At 47.9% G+C, this 12,657-nt stretch overlaps 6 protein-coding genes across 6 annotated transcripts; 5 read left to right on the top strand and 1 right to left on the bottom strand.

Annotated features, from left to right (window-relative positions):
• Positions 1-509: 509 nt before the first annotated feature.
• Positions 510-2,673, top strand: DFL_005969 (uncharacterized protein; the record flags this gene model as incomplete). The annotated part of the gene is made up of 4 exons (XM_067635307.1): positions 510-532; positions 827-1,481; positions 1,582-2,419; positions 2,570-2,673. 4 exons carry the CDS (start codon positions 510-512, stop codon positions 2,671-2,673), a joined length of 1,620 nt encoding a protein of 539 aa, XP_067489751.1.
• Positions 2,674-3,650: 977 nt separating this feature from the next.
• DFL_005968 (uncharacterized protein) lies at positions 3,651-4,133 on the top strand (the record flags this gene model as incomplete). The annotated part of the gene is made up of 1 exon (XM_067635306.1): positions 3,651-4,133. One exon carries the CDS (start codon positions 3,651-3,653, stop codon positions 4,131-4,133), a length of 483 nt encoding a protein of 160 aa, XP_067489750.1.
• Positions 4,134-5,601: 1,468 nt separating this feature from the next.
• DFL_005967 (uncharacterized protein) lies at positions 5,602-7,168 on the bottom strand (the record flags this gene model as incomplete). The annotated part of the gene is made up of 2 exons (XM_067635305.1): positions 5,602-6,997; positions 7,056-7,168. The coding sequence occupies 2 exons, from the start codon at positions 7,166-7,168 to the stop codon at positions 5,602-5,604; spliced, it is 1,509 nt and encodes a 502-aa protein (XP_067489749.1).
• An 814-nt stretch (positions 7,169-7,982) lies between these two features.
• Positions 7,983-8,300, top strand: DFL_005966 (uncharacterized protein; the record flags this gene model as incomplete). Its single annotated transcript, XM_067635304.1, has 2 exons — positions 7,983-8,160; positions 8,227-8,300. 2 exons carry the CDS (start codon positions 7,983-7,985, stop codon positions 8,298-8,300), a joined length of 252 nt encoding a protein of 83 aa, XP_067489748.1.
• A 61-nt stretch (positions 8,301-8,361) lies between these two features.
• On the top strand, positions 8,362-9,733 carry DFL_005965 (uncharacterized protein; the record flags this gene model as incomplete). The annotated part of the gene is made up of 4 exons (XM_067635303.1): positions 8,362-8,374; positions 8,433-8,495; positions 8,561-8,794; positions 8,856-9,733. 4 exons carry the CDS (start codon positions 8,362-8,364, stop codon positions 9,731-9,733), a joined length of 1,188 nt encoding a protein of 395 aa, XP_067489747.1.
• A 745-nt stretch (positions 9,734-10,478) lies between these two features.
• Positions 10,479-12,571, top strand: DFL_005964 (uncharacterized protein; the record flags this gene model as incomplete). The annotated part of the gene is made up of 4 exons (XM_067635302.1): positions 10,479-10,549; positions 10,730-11,017; positions 11,077-11,958; positions 12,031-12,571. The coding sequence occupies 4 exons, from the start codon at positions 10,479-10,481 to the stop codon at positions 12,569-12,571; spliced, it is 1,782 nt and encodes a 593-aa protein (XP_067489746.1).
• Between the last annotated feature and the right edge of the window lie 86 nt (positions 12,572-12,657).

Below are 12,657 nucleotides of genomic sequence, written 5' to 3'. Positions count from 1 at the left end.
GATCTACAGCGTCCATATCTTCTGCAAGGAATCGCCACAGACGTGATGCCGTGGCTCCCCGGTCAATGTGGCTCGTTTGCATGGAAGCACATGCAATGGTCACCTGGACCAACCACCGTAATTTGAAGCCATCAGTGTTCGGAAAGTGTGCACAGCAGCATGAAACCTCGAGAGTTCCCCGAACCAGGAAAGAAATATATCTTCGAAGGGGGGAAGAGGAGGTAACCTTTAAACCCCGACCAGCTAAGGCAACCTACGAAGTAACTCATACTGCAGGGAGACCGAATTAAATCGTAGGCGGATTATACAGACATCGACGGCATCGATTACAGCATAATACTGCAGACGCAGCCCCGACGCAAGAGACTCGATTCGATACTGCTGGCAAGTGGCCAGCCAACTACAGCCAGCTAGTGCCGTGCTGCCACACCTTTGGCCAGCCAAAGACGACAAGCCGTTGGGGGACTGTCCGGGCCAACCCCCCAGATTTCAGATTTCTCACTTTCCCCATGTCGCGGGATCTCGAGCCATCGTAATTTCCCTCCCTTTTCCCTGCATGATCGCCTACCAGCCCAAATTTGCCATTTGCATTTTCTGTTACTCCCGTGTGTGCCTACGACCGACGTTTCGTTAATTCTCTTTGATCCCTTTCTCTCTCTTTTTCCGCCCAATTGAATTCATGAAATTGGATTGAATTGAGTCGGGTAAAAGTGCAGTGAATTGGATTCAAATTTGGTCTCGGTCTTGTTGGCTTGTCATTCGAGTTCGTTCCCCCAAAACTTCGTAGTCGAACTACCGCCAATACCAGACACCGCCGTTTTAATAGGTCTTCTGTTGCCTTAACAGCGCCCTCGAATCCAGCAACTGCAAGGGCGCCCGGTCGCGATCGTTCAATTTCGGTCTCCCATCGCAGCCCCCAACCAACCAAGCCCGACCCTCCGTCGCCAGCCTCCTCGCGGTCACGTACTCGAACACGCTCAACATCATCGCCAACCCGTCGCAATCCACGTGTTGTTCGGATTAGGATCCGGCGCAACTCATCTGTCTCATCATCCACTGCGAACTCGCGATCGGTTTCGATATCAAGAACCGCTAGCACAACTGCTACGCCTAGAATGGCTACTGCTACCGAATCTGTTCCCGACGTTGCTACGTCCGAGACACCAGACCCACGCCGTGCATCTACCGCTCCTACCGAAGAGTCAGCCTCGGGAGTTGGTCTTCCTGACCACCGACAGTCTTACGGCCCACAGGACGAAGACGGGGAAATGCAGGACCAATACCAGGATGATGTGCCTCCGCAAGAACACCAAGCACCTCCGTCATACGATGGACAGTCGAAGCACGCCCAGGCTACAGAGCTAAACCTTTCTCCGGCAGCGGAATACTTGATGGGTATCATGGCCGAGTTCCGTAAGTTGGAAGGAAAACTGGCCAACCTTCTGACGGAACAGGCAAGATTGAAGGACGAAAACGAGGAGGTATGTTGGTTACACAAGCTTCGATGATCTCAGGTAGATCTATTCGTTGGGGGGTGTGTGTGTAACACTGGCTGACAAATTTTTGATATTGACATTACAGCTCCGAAACCGTCCTCCAGTGCCTGATCCAACCACTCTGCAGGATTTGGAAAACCTAACGACAAAGTACAACAAGGTCAAGAAACTCTATTTCCAGAAGGAATCACAAGTCGACCAATTAGCAAAGGAGAATGAAGCCTTGCGAGGGGACGGCGAAGAACTTGAAAATCTCCGAAATGAGAACCAAGAGCTAAACCGTGATTTAGATATACTGGTAAAAGAGCGGGATCAAGTTGCACAGGACCTGGCCGCTACGACCAAGGAAAAAGAAGCACTTGCCCAGCAGCTTGGATCCTTCGAACAAGAACGTGATACGTTGGAACGAGAGCGTGAATCGTTGGAACAAGAACGAGATTCGATTCTACAAGATCGGGATTCAGCCCTCCAGGAGCGAGAATCAGCCCTACAGGAGAGGGACGCTGTTCTGCAGGAGAGAGACGCTGTTCTACAGCAGCGAGATGCCATTCTGCAGGAGCGAGACGATATTCTCCGCGATAGAGATGTCGCCGAGAAGGAAAAGGAAGAAGCCCTGCAGGACAAGCACGATGCGTTTGTTGAAAGAGACGAGGCGAGGCAAGACCAAGAGAATCTCCAGAATAGGGTCAAGGATTTGGAAGACGAAGTCGCCAAGCTGCAAGCACAGACAGCTGCTCACGCAAATGGCGTCCGTGATAAGAGGGTATCTGGGCCACCTGCCGGACACGCTTCGACCGGATCCGACTATCCACAGGACATCCTAAAACTCAAGTACGATAAGGTCAAGAGATTGTACTACGAGCAACAGAAGACAATCTCCCATCTGGAGGAGAGATTAAGAAGTGCAGAGACGATGAGAGCAGGTAAGCCCATCGATTCTTAACCTCTTCCCAATACTGCCGCCTTGGTCTTTCTTCTGCAATATATACCAGGGTGCCATCGTCGGGATGGAAAGTTCGGTCTTGTTGATTATTTAATCTTTGTGTCTTCTGCTCGTTTTTTTTGGATGGCAGAACCTATAGCATCTCATCGTGCCACCAACGGGGTTAAGAACAAGAAAGCTACCCACGCTCATCAAGAGCATGCAGAGGAGGACTACGGATCGGAGTTCTTCTAGTGTTATAATTGTGGCTTGAAGTCTTTCTCCTTAGAACGAACCATATTTTGAGAGGGAAAGAGTCGGCCTACAAACTGCTAGATCATGTCTATTCAAAATTCCTTTACGAAGTATACGCAAATACTAAAACAACCACCAAAAGAAGACGAATTCATCGCCTCCCGCGGCCCTGAACCTCTTATTTCAAGGTCGAACTCGAAGGGAAAGCAAAGGGCGTCATATGTATCGCCTGAAAGAGATAGCTATAGGGGTGAGGGTGGAAGCACAAAGTCCCCGTCATCAACAGATATACCTCCACAGCGAAGAAGAAGTGTAAGAAGCAACGGGAGACGAGGCGCTAGTTTGGAAATCGACAGAAGGAGTACCGGAACAGATGACGATGTAATATAAACGATCAATTTGTTTGGCGACCGGAATATAGGCTCTTTGGTAAAAGTATCCTTGATTGAAAGTTTTCTTCCGCTTTCCTTCGTTTGCTGCTTGGGCTGTAACCTTCATTTTTACTTCCCTTTCCTGTTCTATATGTCTTGATGATATGAGTCCCATGTTTCTTGATGTTGTATGCCTTGTTGAATAACTGCGGTGTGTAAATTATTTTACGGCGGTGCTGATGATATAAAGCTTTGAATGATTACCCAAATTCTTTGTCCCCTCTTCCTTACTCGTTGTCTCCTCTTGCTGTTAACAAGACCTGCCACAAGTCGGATCTCCATCGACCAACCACTTAACCACTCTCAACCCACCCTTTACCACCAATATCCTCATCCATCTCAGTCTCTCATCTAACAACTACAGACATCCACCTCCCCTCATAACCACAATTGACTCAAGAAAGTTAGCATTAAAGTGCTAAGCTCACTAGCTAGAAGGGAACATCAAAATGGCTGACTGGGTGGGTCTACTTCACATCAATTGAACCACAAAATCCTCACAAACCTAACATCGTCTATCCCACCAGCTCGGTTCCGTCACTTTCGATGTTTTTTTCAACGTACTCGCTCGTCCTCATCGTGCCCGTCGACCCCAATGATGCTAATCCAAAGGGATTCAATCTGGACGCTATGGCTCAAATCGAACACTACAAACGAAGGTACCTCGTTGGCCTGGTTGTCAAATTGAATGAGAGAGATAATGGCAAATGCATCTGGAATGCCTACAGATCGACTATCTGTGATGGCAAAGGCTTACTCGTCACAGTCAAGGCAACTGCGTCATCAACCGTCAGGCCAATTACGGCAGGCCACCAATCAAACCACGGCGTCGCTAATGCTCCAAAGTTCATTGTCAGTGCCTTTGGTAAACCTCAGGGAAACTTGCAGCCAGCTTTTGCCAATAGAGGTGGAAATCAACAAGTCACTTCCGGCACAAATCAAGACTTTGGGAGTACAAACCGAAGTGTCGGAGGCCCAAATCAACCTGCTTTTGGAGGTGCAAATCAAGGCTTTGGAAATGGAAACTAAGGCTTCGGAGACCAAAATCAACGTGGCTTTAGTGGTACTGGTTTCGGTAATGGAGGCGGTGGATCTGAACATCCATACGCAGGTTCATGAATTCGAGTGGTCTTGAGGCTAGTGTGTTTGCCCAACATCCCGGCGATGACGATAGCCTCTAACGCCAATATATGACCGGCAGGGGCTATATACCAATCAGTGAGATTTCATTCTTTCAGCAAAGCACATCTATCCTCAGCTTCTATCTCGATTGCTTTTCAGTCCTCTCTTTTTGCAGACTACGTATAGGCTCAACTGAAGTCTATTTGGTCCATCATTTCTACGAATTGACAACTGTTTTGCCTTCTAGGATTTCATGGCTAGAACCTTCTCATCGGTCTTTTGAATTTCTTCCGAAATTTGAACCTTTCCCCGGACGCCAGTTGCAAATGGTTTTTCAGTATACCTACATCGGTAGGCTGTTTTTAAAAGCCAAGCCCAGAAGCAAATTCAGTAGATTGACTGTTCATGCACGCTCCCGTCCAGAATTTCTTTGTATTCTTTATAGTATCCGTGCCTGATTTTTATATAATTTCTCCACTCCAAATTCTCATATACGGGACAGTAGTCTTGTGGTGATGGAAGATGAATCGCAGTAAGAGAAACATCCTCCTAATCAGCATTCTCGTAACCACCTAACCATCTCTTGAACTTTTTATACAAGCTAAGACCTAAAGCTCCAAGATCGATCACCTCAACCAACCAGAAGTCCATTTCCTCTAAATAGTCCTCTCTAGCATGCCTCAGTATCCAATAGGCTAGTTTGCTCCACGTCATGATGCACCTTCGACATACAAACATTCTCACTCTTCGTTATTGCAATTGGTGATAATATATTCCCAGGCTATCCAAACCACTCGCGTTCACGATCTTTCAAAATGGATCCAACTTTCGTCAAAGTCAGAGGCACCGATTCAACGCTATTAATTGTCGACTGTGTAACACATGAGATCAATTCTCTACAAATCGCCGATGGCTCTAAGAGGGTGGCAAGAGATGATAATATTGACCTCAAGGAAACGGCCAAAATCCTTCAGGACATCATGAAAGCTATTGTCGAATACATGGAAAAAGAAAATGGCTGATTTGAAAGAACTGGTTCCGATGTCGCGTACGCGGTAGCTCGTTTGCAGCTGTGTGATAATGGAGATGTATTGGCAATTGTTCGTCTGGTTGAGGCCGATCCTGACCTTAGACGTGCACGTCAACGAGCTGGGAACTAGCTGTACCAATTTTCCATTCAGATGTTAGTATATGCTCAAGGATATGACCATGCCTTCGTACCATCCTCGACGCTAATCTCTTCTCATTAGGCTTCCCACGGAAATTTCATCTATCTGTATCTACAAAGCTTTTAGGGTATCTCAACCTTCTACCTAGTTGGCGTCAAAAAAAACTCTTATTTACATGCCCAGCTTACTACGTCTCTTAGACACCCTCACTGTTCCAAAAAGTAATTATCATGTCCACCACAAACAGCCAGGTGCTCATCACCCTCTACCGTCGTCCAAGGGAATGAATCCACCATGTCCATCCTCATCCTTCCGTCCATGCTGGGCTCCACCAATGCCTTTGGAATAATCTTATCTCCCTCATTACTTAAAACACTAAGCACATGTGCCGTTGCTTTAGCAATTACCTCCAAGTGCGTCCCATTAGCGTTGGAATAGTTATCGCATCTCCTGTGGTAGCATGGGTCCTGGGCGACTCCTGTACCAGAGTGCATTCCACCAACAGGTTTCTTGAGTGTGGACATGAAACTGGCGTAATCACTTCCGCCTGTGAAGACTGCAGCGGTGACTGGGATTCCCTTAGCGACTAGATGGTCGATGAACAGCTTCTCAATCACATCGGACCCGGGTGGACCAGCGAGGCCGTGCGTTTTGCCATCACCATCGAAGACACCATAGTAGCCTCGGGAAACCATGTCGAAGTTGAGGTATAGCAAGATAGAATTTGCTTCTGCCTTGGACAGATTGGAGGTATAGTATCTAGAACCCACAAGCCCAAGTTCTTCGGCACCCCACCAAGCGAGACGGATCTTATTCTTTGGGAGATAATTCTGGAGAGCATGGAAAATTGTAATGAGAAGGGAAGTTCCAGAACCATCGTCATTGATTCCAGGTCCATCTTGGACAGAATCAAGATGAGCACCCAGCATGATGACATTATTTGGGTCACCGGCGATGGATTCGGCAAAGAGGTTCTGGGTCGTCCGGGTGTCTTCGACAAATGTTTGGACGAATCTTGCGGAAACAGGTTCACCAGCCTCCAGCAGGGAGAGAAGGGAGAGACCATCTTTGTAGTCCATGAAAGCGGTAGGGCGGAAGGTTTGGGGGTCAGAAACTTGGAGGATACTGTTACGGAGAGTATCGCTACCCTCTTGTGTATCCATGTGGATTATTATGGCGGCAGCACCGGCGGATAATGCAGGGCGTATACGAGAAACAACAGATTGGCCATCGGGACAGTCACCGCGGCCAACAATGACAATTTTGTCTTTTACATCAAGAGTAGAATACGCATCCGGAGAGCAAGCAGCGGCCCCGACTGGGCCCTTGACAACCGGAGCTGTGACGTCGAAGGTTGTATCCGGTCCATTGGTAGAGTAGTTAATGCTAGCGACGAAGTAGGTCTTGCCAGCGACTGTGAAGCTAACCGCTTGTTGGCGGAATCGAGTCGTGAAGTCTTGTGTCCATGATTTGTATTTATTGGAGGTGGCTAGGTGGGACTTGACGTAGTTTAATGACGCAGTGAAGCCTGGGAGACCAAATGCACGGTTTCCACCATTGTCATAAGCAATGCGCTCGAGATCCTTGAGATTGCTTAGAAGCCTGAAAAGCGAAGGTTAGATATGAAGCAAAATAGATATTTGGCGGATAAGTATATTACTTCTCTCTGGTGACGAGAGCTTGCATTCCCTCCGAATCGAGGGGGGGCGTCACCACTGCTGCATTTGCGCAGGCAATGCAACCTGCAAAGATGTTGATATATCTGACCTTCATCTTGAAGTGCTAAATACGTATATACCCTTAACTTGATCCCCGGAGCTTAAGTAGCTACTGGCCTTTTAAAAGCCTTGATAGTTTTTGAGAGAAACCTGGGTTTTTATAGATATTTAAACGCCTCATCTTCTTGCATGACGAATGACAATTCTGCAGCGGAGTAGCTGACAAGGGTAGCCAAGGACATCTCGCAGTTGACAGTATTCCTAGTCAGGATGGCGACTGACAACCACTCATCGATCTTGAGCAGCACCTGATATAGCTAGGATCTCGCGGGGTATAGGGCATGCGGCAGGATTCAAAGCCTAGTGTGTAATACCTTCCCGCGTAGGATGGTAGAGCATCTCTTCGACGGTTACACCAAGACCTTGAGCAATTCTTGGGGGTTGTCGATATTCGATTTACCCTTGGCCCTAGGTCTCCGCCTTTCCTTGCATTACTGATAGGCCTAGCTAGGGTACCTGAGTTGTTCCTTATCAGGAAGCTAGAAGTTAGGATTCGGAATATTACTAAGGATCTAGGAAGCTCTCGAAACATGCATTACTCCAAAAGGGGGTCAAATTCGCTACTACCTCTATATTAAAGTTTCAATCCGCCTATGCTTGGCCAACCAGTATCTCAAATGCAAAATCCAAACACCGTCTATCAAGTCGGAGAATCATTGCCGTGAGACACCGGGGGCTCGAGGCGTAGTTGCAAAAGTTGTGTTGTGGCGGAATCGGGTAACCGCCTTGATTCGGCTCACGCGCCGCACGACCATCCTGAGGACACGCCCGCAGCATCTATGCGCATATCCCCCGATGGTTCCATAGAAATGTCTCCTCTACCTCGAGACGGTCACGACCCGGATCATACCGACGCCGGCGATGATGACGCTCTTCTTGGATCCGGTAATGATATTGAAGAAGCATCCAAGCTAGTGCGCGGAGAACCAGGGATTTGGGTCTGGTTACTGGTTGTGAGCGCTGGGATATCAGGGCTGTTATTTGGCTGTAAGAGCAATTCGTACTTTATACCTACATTAACCTTATAGAATGTCGACTGAATTATTAGCGTAGATGATACTGCAATTATAAGCTCTGCCCTTTTGCAACTCGCGAATCCTCCAGAGTCATCCCCGATACCCCCCTGACAGTGGCACAGCAGTCGCTGGTCACTTCCATTACATCCGTATCTGCACTTATATCGTCCTTATGTTCGGGACTAGTATCTGAGTATGGACGAAAGAAAGCTATCTTTGCAGCTGCGGTAGTGTTTATCTTAGGGGCTGTTTGGCAGAGCTGGGCTCAGTCGGTTCAGGGGCTTGTCGTTGGCAGATTCATAGTCGGTTAGTAGTGCAGATAGCTGTTAGAATGCCGAGAGGGAAATTATATCTAATATATCTGTGCATAGGTCTGGGAGTGGGCGCCGGGAGTGCTGTGGTTCCCATGTACATTACGGAACTGTCTCCCGCCCATCTACGATCACGACTGAATACCCTCAACACCGTATTCATCACGCTTGGTCAAATTGTGGCGTATTTGATTGGTTATTGGTATTCTCGAACACCGTTTGGATGGCGCCCCATGTTTCTTCTCGGTGGTGTTCCGGCTGCCATTCAAATAGGGCTACTGTTTTTTTTGCCTGGTAAGTATCTATCGGCTGACAGTATAGATACAATGAACGGAGCTCACACCATGTTACACAGAATCGCCCCGATGGCTAATTCGGCACGGATATGTCGAACAAGCTACATCAGTCCTTGCCCGCGTATATGGGATTAACCAAGAGGAATCCAATGCGGCTGACCGGCGAATGCTCTCCCACATTGTGCGTAGCATCGAGCGGGGTGTGAGGAACGAAAGCGAGCTCGCCAGTACATCTGCCAAATGGAAAAATCTATTTGGGAAAAGAAGTAATCGCCGAGCTCTTCTCATCTCCGGTGGTCTTCAGGGCTTTCAACAGCTATGCGGTTTCAATGCTTTGATGTATTTCTCGAGCTTGATATACGCCATGCTTGATTTTAAGAATCCGACATTAACATCATTATCAGTCGCTGCTACGAATTTCACATTTACACTGGTATCATTGGTACTGATACCCAGAGTTGGGAAACGAAGACTGCTGTTGTATTCAGTTCCGATGATGGCAGTCGGCCTTTTAATCGCAGCATACGGATTCCACAACCTACCGACGCAAGAAATATCTACAGCGCAGAAAGAGAATTCGGTCAATGATGCCGACCCCACAGGGGCGTCCTCAATTTATGCATACGTTATCTTGTTCTCAACAACATTTTATGTTGCATCCTATGCATCTGGTATTGGGAATGTACCATGGCAGCAAGCTGAGTTCTTTCCGATGTCGGTTCGATCTTTGGGCACCGCCATCGCCACAGCGTGTAATTGGAGCAGCAATTTCATTATCGGGGAAACATTCCTAGGTTTAATGGATAAGATGGGGGCAGTTGCTACCTTTGTGCTTTTTGCGGCCATTTGCGCGGCGGGGTGGCTTGGGATATATGTGATATATCCAGATACGGAAGGCATGAACCTGGAGGAGATTGAAGCACTCTTGAGTCGTTAGAGTTACATGTTAGTAGATTCGGAAATTTCAAGCTTACTCCTAATACTTTTCCACGAGGGCCCCTTCGAAGAGGATCGCGATCCTGTTCACATAAATTCACAGGAGGCTCACCACATACTTACATATGCACACAATCGCATCAATCGAAACACCACAGGAATGAAGCTCCTGCATGGATTCTAAATATACCTAGGCCCGCTACAGCCAATTGGAGCCGACAGCGCCGAAAGGAGCGGGCCATGACGTCGCAGCCGAAAGATGCCGGCACGGCTTAAACCAGAACAGGCGATTGATGTGCCGTCCCAACCCCGCCAACGACACGGCAACACATTTTCCTGCATAACGCGCACATAAGAGCTGCAAGAAGGCTAAGAAAGCTCAAGATTCTTGGTTTTCCGCCGTTTCCGATGATCTGACAGAACTCTACCATTTCCTCATACCCTGCCCCCATGTCGCGTCTACTCCTCACGGAATACGGTCCCGTCTGCTCGCGTGACATTCTGCCTTTAGCGTAGTTTGGTGTGTCTTTTTTTTCACCTGCTTACCATATCCTGTGTGCCTGGTACCTTCTTTAGCTGGTCTGCCGGCGGAATTCCTGTGTATTGGTCACTATCCATTAGTATTTCAGTACCCAGCGAAAATAGCCCGGTGTGTAGAGCCTACGAAGTCCAGAAAGGGAGAGGAAGCAGTGGGGGACTACCCAGTTTAAAGGTTAGAATAGTTTCACTAGCAGGCAACCGTCGAGATGACAGGCTATGCACGAGAGGATGAAGTCGCATCAGCAGCTGATCTCGAATCCGGTTCGCCGCATTCAAGGTCAGATTCCCCTTCGCCTGATCAACCTCTGATTCCCCGTCAACCTCGGACTCGGAATGAGAGCAATCGTTACAGAGATGACGACGATATTACCCCTCGTCAATCAATTGATTCATACCGATATAGCGACGACATTGAACGTCTAGAAGATTCACAACACTCACGCGCATGGTATTATAGTACTACGACCTCCACGAGTTTAAGATATAAGTCGAAGAAGTATACATCCGCAATAGCGAGATGGATAAAAGGGCCGGTTCCATCAGAAACGTTGAAGATAACACCAATCTTCCCGGATATACAAGCAATCCCTATCAGGATCCTCGATAGTCTTTGTCCTAAAAACCGGACAAAGGTTATCTCCTGGTTGCTTGCTTGCGCAATATGGATAACTGCGTTCGTTCTGGTAATCCACTACTCGTATTTTACTAGAGAAGAGACGATGTTGGGTTGTAGTACTAGTCTCTGGTGGGTACGATGTTCTACTATTAATGCTAAAAAGGGTATTTAACACAGTGCATGTAAAGGTCAAAGAATAGCAGGTGCGGCATCGACGGCATTGATTGTCGCTCTTTTGCCAATGAAACCTTTAAATTCCGTTGTCCAACCGATTGCGGCTCCGCCAGATTGTTGGAACCCTACGCTGTTGGTACTCAGCAACTCAACTACCAATCACTAGTCGTGGGGGGCGGCCTACCTTCACAGGGAGTTGATCCAGAAACCCGATATTACCGTGCGGACTCTTTCATTTGTCTTGCTGCCACCCATGCCGACATCTTGCGACCCAACAAGGGAGGATGTGCGCGTCTTCGCAAAACAGGGATGCAGGCCGGATTCCCAGGATCGATCTCTAGTGGAGTAGAATCCGTTCCTTTCGACGCACCATTCCCATACTCATTCACGGTTGAAGGACTTGACGACTCGGAGCCATGCACCGACCTTCGTTGGACTGCATTTAGTGTAACACTGGTTTTCAACATCGTCATCTCCTTGTTTACTACGAACCCCACGGTGTTCTTCTGGTCCCTTTTCTGCAGTATATTCTGGGAGGTAGCCATGGCAGGCGACCCACCAAGCCATGCCGGTCCATACGATCTCGTTGCCATCGGTGCCACCAGGTTTCTACCAACGGCATTTGCTGCATACGTTTTAGAACGAATGGTGGTTCGCCGTACACTTCGAGATCTCAATGCTCAATTCGAAAAGACGATACTTTGGGTCGGCGCCTGTTGGTTCGGAGCGTTAAATAACTATACCTTCGACAAATGGATCCCGATATCGAGATTAACACCACATGACTTGAGCCAACAACCTGGAGCTAAAGCCGCACTCGCAATTATCGTTGTGGTGTTGATTGGTATAGCTGTATTCCAGGCTTTGCACATCAGAAGGGAAGGGAATATGAAAAAGTATTTATGGTTCTATGCTGGTGCCGCTGCCTGTTTAGGATTACTAATTGCGGTTCCTGGCGTTAATTTAAGAATTCATCATTACATTCTGTCATTGCTCTTGTTACCTGGAACGAGGATACAGACACGACCATCTCTGATTTATCAGGGACTGTTGATGGGTTTGTTTATCAACGGACTGGCAAAATGGGGATGGGATGGAGTCCTACAGACAAGTGTTGAACTGAGAGGAGACGCACTCCTCGGGAGCATCTTACCTCAAGTTGAGGAAGTTGTGGCTATGGCCGGAAATGTGACGATAGGATGGGCCACTATAGAAAAGCCCTGGGATGCAGTCAGCGTAATTGTAAATGACGTTGAAAGGTACAGGGGCAGTGAGAGTTCCGTTGTGTTACAACGACGGACGATAGGGGAGATCATGAAGCAAAGTCTCTGGGATAATCCTGGAACTGAAAATTTGGCTGGAGATCAGAGCCCCTTTGGGAACGAAGAGGCAGAGAAGATGTATATCCGTGTTGGATATGTGAGAGGTAGTTTTGTGGGAGACTACACGAAGGCTGGAACAGTGTTTCCGAATGGTACCTGGGCGGAAATGGAAGCGGGTGCTAGTTGAAGATCTTTTTCGGAGGGTCCTTTTGGAGGAAATAGTGGCTACAACTAGTCCGGTACCAACGAGACCATTTATAACCCTATGTTTTG

The sequence above is a fragment of the Arthrobotrys flagrans genome (genome assembly GCF_004000055.1).
Source record: "Arthrobotrys flagrans strain CBS H-5679 chromosome Unknown unitig_9, whole genome shotgun sequence".
Classification (NCBI taxonomy): Eukaryota; Fungi; Ascomycota; class Orbiliomycetes; order Orbiliales; family Orbiliaceae; genus Arthrobotrys; species Arthrobotrys flagrans.
Note: the sequence above shows the minus strand (reverse complement) of the source record. Positions and strands in the feature narration are given on the sequence as shown.